The sequence below is a fragment of the Dicentrarchus labrax genome, unplaced genomic scaffold, assembly GCF_905237075.1.
Source record: "Dicentrarchus labrax unplaced genomic scaffold, dlabrax2021, whole genome shotgun sequence".
In the NCBI taxonomy this organism is placed as follows: domain Eukaryota; kingdom Metazoa; phylum Chordata; class Actinopteri; family Moronidae; genus Dicentrarchus; species Dicentrarchus labrax.
Window position 1 is genome coordinate 4,547,738 of NW_026136713.1, and position 17,618 is coordinate 4,565,355.

Consider the following 17,618-nt stretch of genomic DNA (forward strand, 5'->3'; position numbering starts at 1 on the left):
CTAGCTGCTGATTGACACAAGACTTGGTGATTAACGCATACATGTTTTAGTTTCCTTTATACAATAGTACTTCCCTGTGAGGGTTTTGCAGTTTATCAGTGAACAGTTGATCCATTTCAGATTTTGTTCTGATGTGCTCAACGTGCTCAACGTGCTCAAACACTTGCCTGTTGGATGAGACAGATCAGTGGAGCTGAATGGCAGTTTGTTGACAGTTATCGTTTAGTAATGAAGTGGAATAGTCAGAGAGGCACATTTACTTCTGAGGTTTGGGATACGTTAATGTTGTGTGCCACCATCTGGCCCGTTGCCTCATTCAGATGGATGAACGTGCCTTCTACATGGCCTCTATATGTTGCTATCGTAGATCATATCCCCCCATTTAAACCATTGCCTGCATTATTCACACTCTACTGTTGGGTTTATTAGCTGATAAGAGTTAGATTAAGGACTATTGGACAACTATACACACACGTGTGATCCATACAGAAAGTTCACAGGTCTGGTCCCCACAGCTGCCAGTGGGCCTTGAAGTCATTATTAAACAGTTCATTTTGAACTAATTATTTCATATTTTACTCTCATATTTCATGATGTTGTAATGCAGAAAACTTAATGTATGCCCTGTAATTAGTGTCTATTATTTGAGACCATTATTTTATTTGATTTTAATAGGACTTTTATAGGATCTAAGATGTCTGTCTAAGATAGACAGATACAGAGGTTTTTAGAGGTTTGTCAACATCTGTTTTACATCAGATAATTCAAATTTCTCAGGCCTAGCCTATAAATTTGGTTATTGACTAAGTGTGTCATTGAGCTGTCTCAATTATAATATGGAGACATCATATTCAGGACACTTTTCTCCACAGTGTAGATGCACTAGTTGGTTTCACATCCAAGGCAGTTAAATGGTGTTTTAATGACCCACTGAATGTCATTGTGTATTCTAATGGTCCGGTCTTTTCCTTGCTCTCTGTGCCATTAACGGGGCACGTTGGTAATGCATCCTTGATGTAAGATCAGGTCACTTTCATTTGTGATATTTTTCGTGTATTCCATCCGAAGGCCACAGAGCATAAAGTTTCTCTATAAGTTCAGTACTTTCATTCATTCCTTCGTTTACTGTGCGTTGCTTCCACCCAAAGCCTCCACCTGTCTCCACCCAGCCTCCCGGTATTTATTGTCCTCTTACCCCGGGGAGCGATACTCGCGGACATCACTCCTCCCCCTGGCCAGATGTTGAAACTTAAACACGCCATCCATCAGCCTGCAGACAGACGAGTAGCACAGCAGACAGGGGCGATGACCCAGCAAAGACATTCCTAATTTACAGGTTTAAACTGACTCACACATACACACATAGAAAGAGACTCTAGTCCTAAGCTTTGTTCCCACCTTTTGTTTTTAAATCAACATGTAGTCAATCAACTGTCCGATTACTGGTTCTAAACACAAAATTAAAAACTCAAACCCAGAGAACCAAGCTTCTGGCGTGATAAAATAGCATTATTCAGCCGAAAGTGGTTTCATTCATCAAGGCTCAATCTGTAGAGTGCTTTTCTTCACTTTTCCTTAATATTTAAGTAACACTATTACTCAAGAGCCAGATAAGGTCCCATAATTCACATAAAATGTACTAGATGCAGTCAGTCATGTAACTCTCAATCAGTTTTAAATCACGCATTTCAGTGCAACTCATTTTTTTCAGCCTGTCTGTTGCTCTTGTCAACTCTGTTTCACATGTCGACATCGTGTTTTCTGAATCTGACATTTTTAGACAAACCCGCCACTATGAGCAAAAGTAACTTCTTGCCCTGATCTCGAAGTGGAACAACACAGTAACTGCTGCAGCTGAGTGGTATTTCCCTGTCAGCTGTTCAGTGTTGCTTCAATCTTTCCATGGCTTTCTCTTGGCCGTTCTTCATGGGAACTCTCACGCCAGTGACTGAAGGGCCGTCTCCTTGAATGTAAACTGTCGCTGTTTAGTGGTGACACGGTTAACATTGGCAGAGTAATGAATTTATTTCACTCTCCATAGTATTGATGCCCATCTTTAAAGAAGTGTGACAAATGGATGCTGAGTAGCGATCGACTTAAGAGATGTGTGTGGGTCTGTGTGTGAGCTCAGACAGAAGATCTATTTAGGCTGCAAATACACAGTCCCCTTTGCCCAAATGTAACAAATCTCCCACACGCAGGTTTAAGGGCTTATTTCTCAGCATGTGTTGTCTGATTGTAAGCAGGACCCCTACCTCTGAGACAGTTTGTGCTCCTTATAGACATGTTTATTCAGTTTCTCAATACATACAGAAGGTCCTGGTGACAGCAAATATGGAGAAGCTTACATAAAGGCAAAATAAATGTATGTGTGTCTGGTAGGGACAGAAAACGTGAGTTTGTACCAACCAGTCCGTATTTACGTTACAGCACCTGAATATTTTTGTACAGTTCTTCCAGATTTGACTTAATATTGGAGAAATGTAATGATTTTCTCTTCTCTTCTTCTTTATTTTCTTTGTCTCATTTCTTTTTCTTTGTCTGAGTGCTTGCATTGTCTGTCTCTATTAAGATACTGATCAATCTTTCTATTGACCAATTAAGTAAAAGAAAAGCAAAGACATGGTTGACCCATACAATCTCTAATCATGTGGTCTGGTCTTACCCTAACCCTAACACACACCTTAATGAAAGCATTGCTCCTAATCGCAGTGTCTAAAGAGTCCTCATTTTGTAAAGTACATTTTATAATCACCTAGAGCAGTTAAAATCCTTAACAAAGATGTTGTTGTTGTTTAGAGCACTGAGTTTGATACTAACTGATTAAGGTCTTGTGGACCTTTGTTAGAGCCACATTAATGCGGGGCTTCTGATCTGCTGTGTGATGGAGGGAAAAACAAATCCGTGCACAAAGAAGTGTCATGAATTTTTCATGAATGTAGACCGAGTCTCCCCAGGACCCTGCTCTGAATTATAAACAAATACACAACTCTTAAAGAGTGGAGAATAGCTGATACATTAAGCAGAAAACACGAGTCAAGTTGTTTATCATTTATTCGGACTCAGGAGCAATCTCGACATTATTTTCGTCTCCATTACTTATGGGTGTAAGTGTTCTTATTGTCTCATATTCATGATATGAATACATTTTTTTTAAATTAAGATATCAGTGAGTTAAATAGAAGTGCTAAATAAAACCTTGCCTCCTCTGAACTGTCTGATAAACTGCCCTCGTTATACCGTATATCTGAGCTTGAATCTTTCTTAAGATGTAGAACTATCTTTACATCTATGTTAAAATTCGGATGAGATGCTGTTTTTGTGAGTGTGTTGTTTCGGCATCGAGCACTAGATTCTTTACAGTTCCCAGCATTATTTCAGAGAAACATTCTTATCGGTATTTGTTTGTTATATTTACATATTTTTATTGTTCGTTTTTGGCCTTGTTAAAGTTGACCTTGATTGAAAGAGAAGAAGAACAGAGCATGTGTCAGTGATTCTGTGCACGCACAAAATGATTCTGAGGTCAGCCAACTAGTGTATGTATGTGCCTCTTCTATGCCTGGAATCCAGACAGAAATATTCTGGTACAAAAAACAAAATCCTTTTGCTGGGTAGCATTTTGCTTTTTTAAAATTGATTTGAAAACCTACTCTCTCCAAAGAATTTCAAGAAATGTGCATTCAAATCCAGACTTTATATGAAGGATGTTGCCAATGATTATTTTGTTCATGGATTAATCTTGTTGAATCAACTGGTAGTTCAGGCTTTAACACATCAGAAAAGGTGGAAGATGGTCACTGCAATTTCCCAAAGCCCAAGGCAACATTTTCAATTGCTTGTTTTGTCTGCCAAAAGAAGAGCAGCAAATTCTCACCTTTTAGAAGATACAACTATTAATTGTCTATTTTTGCATTAAAAAATTACTTAAAAGATTAATCGATTAACAAAGAAGTCTGTATTTCCTGCCAATTGATACATTGACTAAATGTTGCAGCTCTACTTTGATTCTATTCAGTAGCTGTTCTGCAGATTTCTTTTCTATCTTGTCACATAGATTATTTTTGCTGAATTTAATTTTCTAAGAATATAAACAGAAAAGTATTTCTGTCTTTTGATTTGATTGTTTGGAGTCCTGACGATTGCTTTTGTGGTTCCACCAGTGCCATCTTCATTAGGTCTTCAGTGATGTGAATGAAGTCCCTCAAGGTTTGGACATGAAAAGCACAGTAGCACTGGAGCCACATGTTGCTTCCTCTTCTTTATGTTTCACAGTGGTTTCCCCTTTAGTCACGAGCCATCACTGCATTTACTTTAATGAGGCTTTCTGTATTTTGTGTCTTCCAGGACTCAACGCTCTGCCCTTTGATCCAGCATCCAACAACGACCCTCTCCATTTCAACGGTTCCAGTGGGCAACTGGTGACAGAGTGTCCTCCTCTGGAGAACACTGCTGAGAATAGCAAGAAGAGGAAGAGAGCCAGCCTGCCTCCAGGTACTGACAACAACTGCCTCACAAGAGTTGCATCACTGCTGCAGGATTACTCTGTGCTTTCAAATCCTCACCGTTTTTCCCTCCGCTATGTCAAATGCTAAATGCAAGTGCCCATATGGTAAATAGAGAATGCCTTCCATCATTCAGGAAAGCTCTGATACAACAGCTAGATTTTTTTACCTGACTTTTCTTCCCCCCGTTCCTCCAACAAATACAACAAATAGCTGCGATGGGAATTGTTGCATAATCCTATCATTTGGTGGTGGCACGGGGGGGGGGAAAGTAGCTTAATTTAGTCTTTGTTGTTTTCGATTAGCTTGCCATGTCCTGAGGCTCTGGTTGTCTGGCCTGTGTGGAGGTCAGGCAGCTGCAGCAGGAAACCGCTCCGCTGAGATTGTGTGCCTGACTGTCAGTTACCGTGCCAACACCACCTGCCAATCAAAACTGCAACACGCCTTCAGCTTTCTCACACGCACATGCTGACCTGTCACACACACAGGGACGCACTGAGAGAGGTGTGTCTGTGTACATGTGCGCTACAGAGTGTGCCATAATTAAACAGTAATTTCAGTTAGCGGTGGTTTGCTTGGTAATGTGTCAAATTAAAGAAGGACTTTCTAATTAAGGAATTAAAGAAGTACTGACTAATTAATTGCTTTGTAAGTAATAGAAAGAAGAGGGCCCTTAAGACTGAGAGGTTGTTTCTATGTTCTCTGCTTTCCTAGAGATGCTAATTGGACTGGATTAATACTCCACATTAACATGGCCCTAATCAACAATTCATCTTTTCTTCACATGGATGCGTTCACTTCTTGATAAAGTTTAATTTCATTTTAATTCACTGACCATGTCAAACTATAATTGGATAATGTATCATGGATGATTTTCAAGCAAATGGCCAACGTCTGTCCAAATGACAGATTTGTTTAATGTTATAAGTAACATATTATGCGTAACATTAAGCCCATGTGTGAATGGATTCCCACTTAAAAGGAAGAAAATAAAATTATATTGACAGAACCATTACAGTAATTTCAGCTTCTTCAGTTTCTTGAGATGTATTAAAAACATGACCTCCCATCAGTTAATTCATCAAAACTGCAGTTTCAAATGTTTTCTGGATTCTCAAATGATCAGAACACATGTAAATGCATCTTTACGATCAATAACTTAAACACCCTGCAACCTAATAGATATATTTTATGAACAGAAAGTGTATAATATGTAGGTAACATGGAGGTTTTCCAGAATAAGATCCCAATTTAAATATGAGCAAATAGTTCTCACTTGTCAGATTTCCCATTACAGCTCTGAAAGCAGAGTATCCTACAGTCACAATATCATTAGTGTTGTGCGTAATCACACTGTCAAGTACAACCCTGCAGGTTTTTCTCTTCCATTGTCATACTTACACAGCAAAAATATCCAAAACGCATGAAATGCTTTGACGGCAACTAGTAACAGGGAATAGATGTATATTTGTGTTTGTGTGCACTGATAAAAGCCCATTAGAAAGCCTTAATATAAAAACATTAGCAGATCATATATATAGTGAGTGAGACCATCATATTTTCTCTTAACATCACCAAAGTGGTAAGAACCAGTGGTAAGACCACTCCCTGTCTGGGTCATTCTGCGCCAAGTTATTTATATCAGACGTAGTGAGTAGGCGAACTTTCTTCCTCTAATATTAAATAATGCAGGAAGGTGAAATGACTTCTTGTATAATATAATGGTACTTTTTAGATTCTTTATATATGGGTAAATGCTGCGGTGATGATGAGTCATACCAAACCTCACAAGTGTTTTTCTCCATCCAACTTACTTTTCAACTCAGAATCACATGTAGGTCAAATGCATATCGTTGTGAGTTAATATGGGCACAGAAAGATGTGTTGGTATTTGCTTGAGGAACTTGAACTGACCAAAGTGATTGACGTTAGAAGTATATTCCTTCATCTTCTATTAAACTGTTAACTATGAGGCTGTGTGTACATTCGTAAGGTCAGTAATAGGAGTACTCCGATTTGTTATTATTTTTTTATTTGCGGTAGTGGTACAACTCACTGCTTCCTGTTTGTTGGAGGGCTGAGAGTGCAGAGAGCAGGCTTGGTAGGGAGAGTTTGTCCTTACAGTGCAAAATGTGTCTGAATTTCACAAAGAGTTAAATGTTATTTGAATTTCTCCAGGCTCCTCCGTGATGATTTTAGTTTGAGTCGGATTGAAGGATGCACGGTTATGTGTAATGATTCTCCTTTCATCTCGCTGCTCAGCGGTCACAGTGACACTTCCTCTGTCCGAGGTCTTTGTCACGCACATGCACGTTTAAAAAAAAGATTAAAAATCCACTAAAGGGGAACTTGGCAACTCTAGCCATTTCTTCCCTGTTTTTCACTTTTGTCGTCGCATGTTTTCTCAACGAGCTCCCCCTACAGCTCTGGGACGTATATTTCAAAACACTGTCGTAAAAATACTTACTTGCGGCACCCTCCTCTCCCTTTCTACCGCTGCTGATGTGCATTTGTTGCCGGGCAACTTTTTCGTGTGGAGCAATGTCTACCGAGGTGGGTAATACATTCATCGTCGCGTGTTCTTATAGCCAGCGTGGCTAACCGGTATTGAGGGGGGGCGTGTGCGTTCATGTGGAATTGCCGTAAAGCAGTTCGTGTTTCTCGCTCGTTCTCGCTTCTTACGATACTTCCTATTTCCAACTTAACGGGACGGTAGTCCCAAAGTTGCAAGGTTGGTTTTCTGCCTGGGGACGCTAGGGGGAGCGGGGAAAGTCACCATTTTCACCGGAACAGGCAATTTAACCATCCAAATGATTTCTAAACGGGTTTATTAAGTTGAAATAGTTGCCAAGTTCCCCTTTAATGCATAAAAATAGTTAAAACTAAAAAACTAAAAATCTGCTTACTTCAAGAGAAATCTAGCTAGAGAGATCATGTGTCTTGTGATCATGTGCAGAAAGAGGACTGTAAGTCAGTCATTGCTGCCTGCTAACTTGAATCCAGTAGCTTCGGTCTGGCTCACGATTGTCTCCAGTCTCGGGCCAGTCCTCCAGCTCTCTGATGAAGCACCAACTCATTAGCAGCCACATTGATTGAGTCTTGTTAAGGGACCCTAATGGATAAATTTTTTCCATTATTCAAGTGTGCAACCATCCATAGGAACATATACACTTTTATGAAACATTACACAGCTACATTTTATTTCAAAAATTACTTAAGAATTTCCGAAGGCAACAAACAAACCTGCTTCATTGATGTGACCCACGAGGAGTCCGAGTCATTCCAGACTTAATGCCACCCTGCTGATAGATTATTTACTAATGATCTTTAAACCACCGCACCAAGACCAAAACAACAAGCAGCTAGATTCATAATTAAGAGGCCCTCACCTCCTATAAACAGTTATGGGAAATGTTTAAAGTTGAATTGATATTCTGCTCACTCTGGCACAAAATAGTCCTCTCACTTCATATTCAGACTGTCTCCATATCTTTATTTAGTTGACGATGAAATGGCTCCTTAGAAATTAAGTTCAATGGAAATCATTCAAAGGAAATTTCCAGCTTGAAGTGACTTTATTTTACTCAGGCATGTGAAAAAATCCATTGTTCTTCTGTCTTGGACCCAGTAAAATTGAGGCATTGAATAGTTCAACCATACTTTCTTTATCAAACAATGCTGGTTTTATATAGTTGTTCCCTCTAAAGTTAGAGACGGTGCACTTGGTCACCATCTTTGCTCTTTATTCTTTTTTAGTTTTCTGTGTTTATGTGCACCCACTGTATGTGTGCGCGCCTGTCTTTTAACAATCCATAATAAGTGGTGCCTTGGGGCAGCAAGCACACTGCAAGGATTTTCCTTAGTCTGTTTTATATCAGTTTTACAACACAGCCAGAGATGGTCGTTTCCCCTCCAGTTCTGCTGTGTTTAAGCTGCAGGTGGTGAAGAGAATGAGATTTTGAAATGCTGCTCATTTTTTAGTGGCACAGGATTCCCCCCCCCACCTTTTTTGTTTTTTTACTGGAGCTGGATTTTATTATATCATGCCTGTTATGTTAACGTGATACTAATAAATAATCGTTACTGCTGAAGAAATTCTAAAATAAGGATTTACAGTGCAAAATGAAGGTACAAAATAAAAATAAAAGTAGGAAAAGTTTTACAGACAAAGGGGAAAACCTTTTTTTAAAGGACTTTGTACTTAACGGTCCCCTGTGGATCTTTCCACACAGAATGTAAACATGACTGTTGCTTGTGAACATTCAGCGTTACTTACCACTGTGTTCTAACAAATGTGTTGAATCCATTTCCTTTACTCGTAAAACAAAACCAATTTTGCAAGTATTTTAAATCCAGAATTGTTTCTATCTGTGTTTGTTTGCTAGCAGTCTTCTTCTTCCCTGCCTTTAATGGTGCATTGCAGCATATCTTGGCGTGTCACTGCGCCCTGTGGATCAGTGGAATAGTGTGAAACCATTGCGTATCCTGACTGTGTTGTGGTTCTCATGCGCATGCACAAGATAATTAAAACAGTGACCCACTCATAGAAAAGCAGCTCTGTAGTGCTACTAGAGGTCAAATACTCTACAGGGAACCTTTAAGGCTGAGTGATTTTTTTTTTTAGGCCTGAGAGCGAGGGGTTCCACAGCTGTGGATAGCAAAGGTCCTGTCAACTTTGGTAATGAGGTGTGTTTTCACCCAGTGCACACAGTACTGTGCCTGCAGCGCTCCTTAACTAACGTCCTGAACCCTTTGCAGTCTACTGTGGGTCAATTAGAGTGTAGACATTAACCCAAAGCATCCATACTTAAAGGACTATCAAAACCTTTGGGAAATTCGCTCACATTATTTGAAACATATGTGACATGAGGACATGCGTCAGTCAGTTAAGAGGCCTCATTCTTGGAGACTACACCAATCCACAAACCTTCTTCCCTTTTTACATATAGACAGCTTTTCCTGGAAACAACAAATAAACTTTAGACTTTATATGAAATAGCTCTTTGAAGGAGAATGCTTGGCCTTTGGCTGAATGGGTTCCAAGTACCCTTGTAACAAGGTTGTTTGACTGAAAACATATTGAGTAGTGATTAGAACTGAGGCATATTTTCAAACCTAAGGCAATGTGTATGGATTCATCCAAAGCACCTCCAATGCCAGGATTAAAGAAATCCCCTCACTCCTATGTTTTCTGTGCATGAAAATCAATTAATTACATTTTATCACAAAGGCCAGTTCACAGCCACACTTTCAGCAAATAAAAGAATTGTACTCTCACTGATCCAATCTCTTGTGCATTGACCTTTAGTAGGAGCTAAGAGAGAGGTGTTGAATAAAATGCTATTGATTCTTCAGGAGAAAGGTTAATGTGATTGAGCAAGGGAAAATAGGGATACATGATGTGTAAGTAGGGTGCGGCATTGTCTCTCAACTAGCTGGAACATCATGACATGACATGCAGCAGCAAATGTTTATTTGGATACATATTAGTGCTGTCAAACAATTAAAATATTTAATCGCGATTAATCGCATTGATGTCATAGTTAACTCGCAATTAATCGCACATTTTTATCTTTTTTATATATATATATATAAATCTCATTTTAATGCTCTTATCAACATGGAAAAGTGGATCGGCTTGCTTTGTGCAGTATATGCGAAATTGGCATATACTGTAGTGTTCAGTTTCACACACATCATCCATTGACACCTAGCTTTGACAAGGGGCCGGAGAATTCGCATCAGCTGTGTACTTGGCCATCAAGACTGGACGTGCTGCGATGATAGCGACAAAACACACAGATCACTTTGGTCTTGTCAATGGAACCATTTGGCAACTTTTTAAAAGTAAACTTTCCATTCAGAATATTATATTATAAGTGTGAGCGGCGTGCCTGTTGTTTTGTTTCCGGTCTAGCTAGATCCGGTGTGGTGTCGTAGTTTTTCTAACGTTACTAGTTGTTGCAACGGCATGTGAAAAAAACTACAAAGTGTGCTTACATCATAGCATTGTTTGCATCATTGAGGCCTGACTAACATGTGTTAGATTTCCAGCATTATGTTTTATGTCAGGGATCTAATGTCTGTTTTTATAGCTAAAAGTTTGTTGTTGTAATGTACAATTTTTATCTTTTATTTATGTTTGCTGAGTACAAGCAACACTTCACATTCTGGGGAGAAATCTGTGATATTGTTGCGTTAACCTTCACTACATACCAGGTTATATTTCCATCAGACTGAATATAATTGGATATTAAAGTAAATCATGTCATTGGTTACTGTCAGCCAAATGTATTAACTGTATGTGTCGACTGCATGTGTGAACACATCCGCCTACGCACAATATAGTATAAACAGAACTGCATGTGTGTTGTCTGTCCCTGTTTGGTTTCGCATCTGTTTTGGAGTATATCCAGCTCTTCAGTCTTTTGTAGCCTCAACTACAGAGAGTTCGGTCACATTCAGACCGGCTTGAGCAGCGCATAAAATTTGAAAGTGTGGTGGAGCCAATGCATGGGGCTCCAGCAAAATGACGCGTCATCCAGCAAAAAAAAAGTCAAACCAGGCTCAATTTCTGCTATGAAGCAACGCTATGTCATCCAGTCAATCAAATACATGCAAGCACACATTCCCAGTGGATTACTTTATAATTTGAATGCCGTATTTCTACTGTTTACTTTGTCATCGTTGATAGATGATAGATGATAGAAGATAGAAGATAGAAGATAATGCAGTTGGAGCTGTTTCCAGAGTTATAAAAACCTGTCAGTGAGTATTACAAACCGTTGTGTAGTGTGTTGGCGTCTAATAAACCTTTAAATGCCTTAATCTGATAATCAAACTGGACTTCTTGGATTGTATTTCATTGTCTCTCTGGTACCTTAACATACCACAAGCTCTGAAAAGAGACATTTTCAGTCATTCAAATATTTCCTGTAAATTTAAATTAAATGTGCTTTAATGACATGAAAAAAATCCTTGTGTTGTTTCTATATGCTTGTTAGCTGCTGCATGCTTACAGGTGAGAGCTGCGCAGTAGCAGTACACACAAACTTCACCTGTGGTCAGGGTTTGTATTTGTGATCCTGAAACCATTTTGTCAGTATATGTTCTCCTGTGGGAGTATGTAGTCCAGACCCTGTGTTTTTACTCTGCCCTCCTTATGATGAATGGTTTTCAGGCTGACTCGGATTTTATGTGTGGAGCATCAAAACCCCGGAATGTAACTGCACTTCAGTAAACTGAATGCGGTTTATCTTTTGAGAAAGTTCTTCATAATAGTTTCCACTATTAGATGTACCTTTTTTGTGGCATTTTCCCTTTTTGGAAATAAATGGATTTGAGCATGAAAAAGCAATGTGATGTCATTGACCCTCTACTGGCAGGCAAAGAGCTGCTGGAAGGTAAATAATGTAATGGGCTACTTAAGCTGTCCTAGATGACAGTCCATTTAGATATATGGCTATGTCACTGTCCCAGAGAGGTGTGTCTGTGTCTGTACTGTTTTCTGTGTGTTGATGCTGGGGGAGAGCTACAGCTGGATGTCAGTCTTTGTGATGCTGAGGCCACACAGAAGATTTAGATTGATGCTGATGGATGGGAGACACACGATGACAGACTGAAGTTAGAAATAAACTCATTAGCTTACAAACAGGATGTACACAGGCATGCAGGGGAGTATAAAGGTTAAAGACTCTGTTATTCTCCAGTATTCTGTCTGGAAGAAGCAGCTGCTTGCTTCTGCAGTACTGTATGCCTACACAGTATATGTTTTAACTCGAGGAGAGGTGGTGATTGAAATGCATGACAAGCTGCAAAGGTGGGGGCACATCTCCTTATTCATCTGGGATTCCTCTGCTTCAGTCAGAACATAACAAGGCACTTGTCTCTACGGCTGCTCAGGGAGAGATAAAGACTATGCCTGTATGAACAGTGTGTGCTTGCAGAGCCATATTGAGCATCTCTATCAACGGTCCAAAATCCCAAAGTATTACTTTTGCTATCATAGAAGGCTGAAACTGGCTGAAAACATTTAGGCATTTTTGCTTCAAAGAATGACTTAAACGATTAATCAATTATTATTAAAAGTTGCATATTAATTTTCTATTGACTAACTTGTTTCAAAACTATCAAGATGCTCAGTCGCCCATTTACTATGCATCGAGATTCTTAGAGATTATATACTGTATGCAAAATTCACTTGCCACTGGATGTCACACTACAGCACCAGCATCTCAGACCAAAACAATGGGACAGAAACAAAATAAAACTGACTTTGTTTTATCTTTAACAACCTTCACATGAGTACGACAAATACACTTTGCCATCTGCTGAATTAAAGCTTCTTAATAAGCATAGACTAAAATGGAGCAGAATTGAATTATATCAATTCAGAAAAACAAACCTCCCTCATTTTTAATTGTGCTCTGTTGTTCCCTGCCACTCTTCTGTATGCTGGTCAGGGATTTAGTGACACTTCACCCCATCATGCAAAGCTTACAAACATGTGACATCTAAATAATTCACAGTGCCAGAAGGCGCTCTGCTCTGTCTGTAGAGTCACGCTAAAGCTAATGGCAAAGGTTCATGCAAGGCTTAAGCTCTGAAAAGATTCTAATATAAAAACTAGGTTGATTTGCGCATGGCCTCCCTCCCATTATTACCTCTACAGGGCAACAGTGTAGGGAAGATAAACAATTTGCCTTTAGATGAGTTTTTCTGTTCTTAGGGACATAGCTGTCCAAAGAAAACTCAAGCCAATTAAGTTGTCTTCTAGTGGTGTTTTTCATTAATATTCTCAGATCCATTTTGGTTATTATCTCTGCAACTTTGCTCAATTGATTTCTAATCAGGGTATGGCCTGCAGGAGAGAGTTTTAGGAATTGGCTAAACAAAAATTATTTTCTTCGATGCTTTTCCCCCCCTCTTTAAATCTGATTGAATTAATAACTGTTAAAAAAGTCATACAGTATGTTTGCTTTGTCAATAATACATGTTTATAATTTGTGTTTATACATTAGATGCATTTCTTACATTGTAGTGATTTTTATTACTTAGGGGTTTTGAACTACGTATCAGACAAAGAAGATATTCATGAAGTCATTGCTCTAGAAAACAGTGAAAGAAGCCCATCACAATATCCTAATTTCTTGACCAAATTATTAATTAATTGAGAAAATAATGGAAAGATCTATCAATAACGGAAACAATTCTCAGTTTCAGCTTTTTTTTCTCCATCCAATTATTGTCTCTTCTCTTCTTAAGAATTAATTTTTGCCAGTTTTTTTCTTTTTTTTTACTGTAGATTGTATGCATATTTCTTTTCGTTGGATAGAAAGGCATTTGAAAACAAACGCAGAAAAAGTCAATTCATTGGCTCTATATGCGTTTAAAAGAGGGCTGTAATCTATGCCGCAGTTCCACTGTACCTCAACCCTCTAATCCCCCTCCTCATTTTAGTTGAAATAGATTCTGCCAGTTCCTCTAGTTGAGGGCATGTTCTCTAACGGAGAAGGCTGGCCCAAGATTTAAGGGCTCATGGGGTTCAATTACAAATGTAAAGGCCGTTGAGAGGTTTTATCTACAGTTTTTCATAAAGCGACTGTCAGATTTCTACACGTCTGAGACAACCCCAAAGCGCCAAGGAATAACCGCTCTCTCGGATAGGTCGGATTACCCAATTAATTATTTATATAGTCAAGGTGGGGGGGCTTTGTTTCTACTATAAACTAAGCTAAATTTGGTTTCAACTAACCTCTGGTGTTATTTGAAGTCATTTAAATTCTGGTATGAGACTGTTGAGCCCACATTACATTACCTCTTCCCTCTAATATAATTGGAGATGGACGTGTCGATATCATACAACATGACACCATATTATACAGAATGTGACATGTTCGGCCTTCCATTACGCACAGAGTAGTTTTTAATTCAATTACAAAAGCTAAGCAAAAGAAGAAATACTTTTTTAGACACCTAATGTGGGTTTTGTTTTTCTTTTCGCCTGTGCTGCCTCACATCAGTAACCTCATTGAAAATCTGTAGGAATCTCGTTGTTTTTACCCAGCGCTATGCTCACAGCGGCATGTTCATCACAGAGACCCCACGGCTCTTCCCTGCTATCAACACCTCTCCCTCCATCCATCCCTCCCTTCCTTTGTCCTTCTGTCTTCTCTCTCAGCCTCCAGCCGCGTTAACTGATCCACACCAGCTGCCTCTCACTGCCTGACATTAGAGCTATAAACCAGTGTGCTGAACATCTCCTCCTGCTTCTCCTCTTCTTCATCATCCTGCCACCTTTTCAGACACCCTCATTTCACATGGCTCTGTGAGAGGCCGCTGCACAAGTGCTAGTGCAGAAAAGATCAGGTTACTCCTAATTAACCTGTTTGAAACCACCTTAATTTATGTGACTGAACTGTGGGCTGATGGATGAGTGGATGCACACAGTTGAAACACTGTTTTATGTTTTTGCTTCTAATTAAGAAGGAGAGGGAAAAGAAACAAATGCAACTACAGATTATTTTAATTATTTGTGTATAAAAAAAAAAATTAAAGTAAAATAAAATAATCCTTATTCTATCCAGCCATCCATCCAAAAACCTCAAAATATTAATTCTTCTTAGAGGGTGGTGGTGGTAATGCATCTAAAACTGTTGAGTAACTGCTAAATTGGCAGAAAAAGATAACTTTAACTAAAAGTTCTGCTACTGTTAGCTAAGAGCTATCCATAAGTTTACGGAAACACATGGAATACTATGCTACTCCCTCAACCTCACAGATTAATGTCCACACACCCATCCAAACCATTCAGTGCTGTAGCTGATCGGGGGTCAGATAAATGCTACTACAATAGCTCAATGCGTCTTTGGTGTGATTGTATGTGTTGAAATCAGAGCCATTTGGCGATTAAATTAGCTGTCAGCAGGGAGAATGCCAGCTAATGCCAGTGTAACTTTAGCTGCCAGTGTCACAGGGGGCAGGTGCTGTGAGTGGTGACTTCCTCAGACTGCTCACTGACGTGGTTACATTTAAGAGAGCTGAGGTTTAAGGGTCTGTTGGATGGAAGCATAAACATGGGTCTAATTGACAAACAGAGCAATGGTCTCAGCTCTACACGTGGGAGCGGTTGCCAGGTTGATAAAGTATGAAAAACCTTTTCCACCACTTCTTGCTTGGTCACATTCCTTCACTTCACTTGACAGTATCTATTTTTCTAACAAACTCTTACGGAGGAAAAACCCAGCGTTGTTTTTTCTTCTGTCATCCTTGCAGCTCATTGGGCATCAGGAGGCCTGTTTAGGTAAACTCATGGGTGCCACCCGGCCATAATTAATGCGTGATTGTACCAGCCTGTACACAACTGAGGAACTGATTGTTCATGTCAAAGCTTCTCAGTGTAGAAGTAGTCTATCAGAATTGCACAACATAAAACATCAGAGAGACGCAGATGGATGCAGAAAGTGGGATTACTTTTTACAGACAGTACAAACTAGACTTATTTCTTATGTTTGAGCAAAGGATCTGAAACCCAAGATGTCATGGGAGAGCTGCACTGTGGCTGACCATGTGCTCTGACTCCTTTTGAAGACACACATACAAGCATGTAAGCAAACAAACTTTTATTTATACACCACATTTCTTGTCAAGGGAAATGCAGTGGGCTTCATAAAAAAAAAATAAAGAAAACAAGTAGATGTGTGTGCGTGTATGGGTGTGTTTGTACCAAGGAGGGATAAGACACATATATAAGACAGAATATCCAAAATCCAAAAATATTCCATTTTAGTTTTGTGGAATCAAAAGCTCACATTTCATTTCTTATATATAGTGTACCAGTAGTTGTGTATGCAAAAGTCACATTAAGTATGAGAATTCTTATATCCCTCTCTTTATTTTCTCATTTTCAGCGTCTTTCACATCCTGTGATCCTGACCAGACTTTATTCACAGACACACCTTTTCTTACTCAAAGCCGTTCTCTAAAAGGCACCAGTCTTGCTGCTCTCTGGCAACAGCTGCCAAGACAAACTCAAAATTATATCAAACAAGTTTTACCTTTTTGTCTGCAGTTTGAGAAACCTGGTGGATCAGAAGACAGTCTCTCTATTGCTACAACAATTCTGCATGTCTGTTTCTCTCACCGAGTCTCCATGACGTGTAAAAAAGGACAGATATACTCTTTGCTGTGCAAAGTCTAATTATATGCTCAGCGAGCCCCTTCTCTAACAATGATTTGCACTGCTCTGGATCTGGCTGCTGCTTTCCCTTTCCCTTTATTCAGTATCTCCCTCCTTCTCTCCTAGTTGTTGTCTGAGAGAGGATGGCGTCTTCGTGTGTGGGTGGAGGAGCAAGATGGCAGTGTTTCAACTCAACATAAGATCCTCATTCCCCAGTTACACTTTGTACACGCTGTACGCAGGTTGTGCACATGGGACTCAACCTGTGATGTACACTTTTGAAACTGGACTTAAATTTTCTTTTGGAAATGGATGACCTAATTATTGCAGGCTACAGTGATGCATTTGAACGTGAAGTAGAATAATGGAGGAGTCATTAGTGACACAGTAGCTTTGGGAAATCTAGACTGGCATCAATAAAAAGAATTATGAGTTAAAAAGGACACAGCCCAAGTGGCACATGTTGGTTTATTATTTATCACAGCAGTATTTTGAATACACATGCTGATTAAATTGATCAAATGAGAAATGCAGATGGTTGCTGATCCAACTGCAGTTTCACAGACTGTATATTGGGAACAAATTTCTGCCTTTTGATGTGTCAGTTCTTTTAAATTTTGGAGGCCACGGGGTATTCTAGCATGATGATGTTTGTATATACGCAGCGGCGGCTTTGTTAACAGCCTTTTGACGTCCGCCTGCTTGGCTTGACTTCAGCCTCAGGTGTTTGTATTGTATAAGGAGTGCTAATGGGTTTGATCTGAAGTCAGCACACCAGATGATTAGGGTTGTTAAATTTCCTAAGTCTGTTGTAATGGCATTGACCAGAACAGTGTTTGAGCCATTTGTCAAAGCCACCGGGAGGAAAGCCACGACTTTATACTCACTCTCTTTCACTTTTGCCTATTGGGTGTCCCCTCTCTTTTGCCAAATTA

General features: G+C 39.4%; 1 protein-coding gene across 7 annotated transcripts in view; it reads left to right on the forward strand.

The window, feature by feature from the left end:
• The window catches only part of LOC127374438 (ecto-NOX disulfide-thiol exchanger 2), a 170,643-nt gene that overhangs the window by 76,428 nt on the left and 76,597 nt on the right, over positions 1–17,618 (forward strand). For all 7 annotated transcript variants that reach the window (XM_051419716.1, XM_051419719.1, XM_051419722.1 and 4 more), the window contains one exon: positions 4,348–4,494. In XM_051419716.1, coding sequence (XP_051275676.1) covers positions 4,348–4,494 — 147 coding nt within the window. The remainder of the gene's footprint in view (positions 1–4,347; positions 4,495–17,618) is intronic.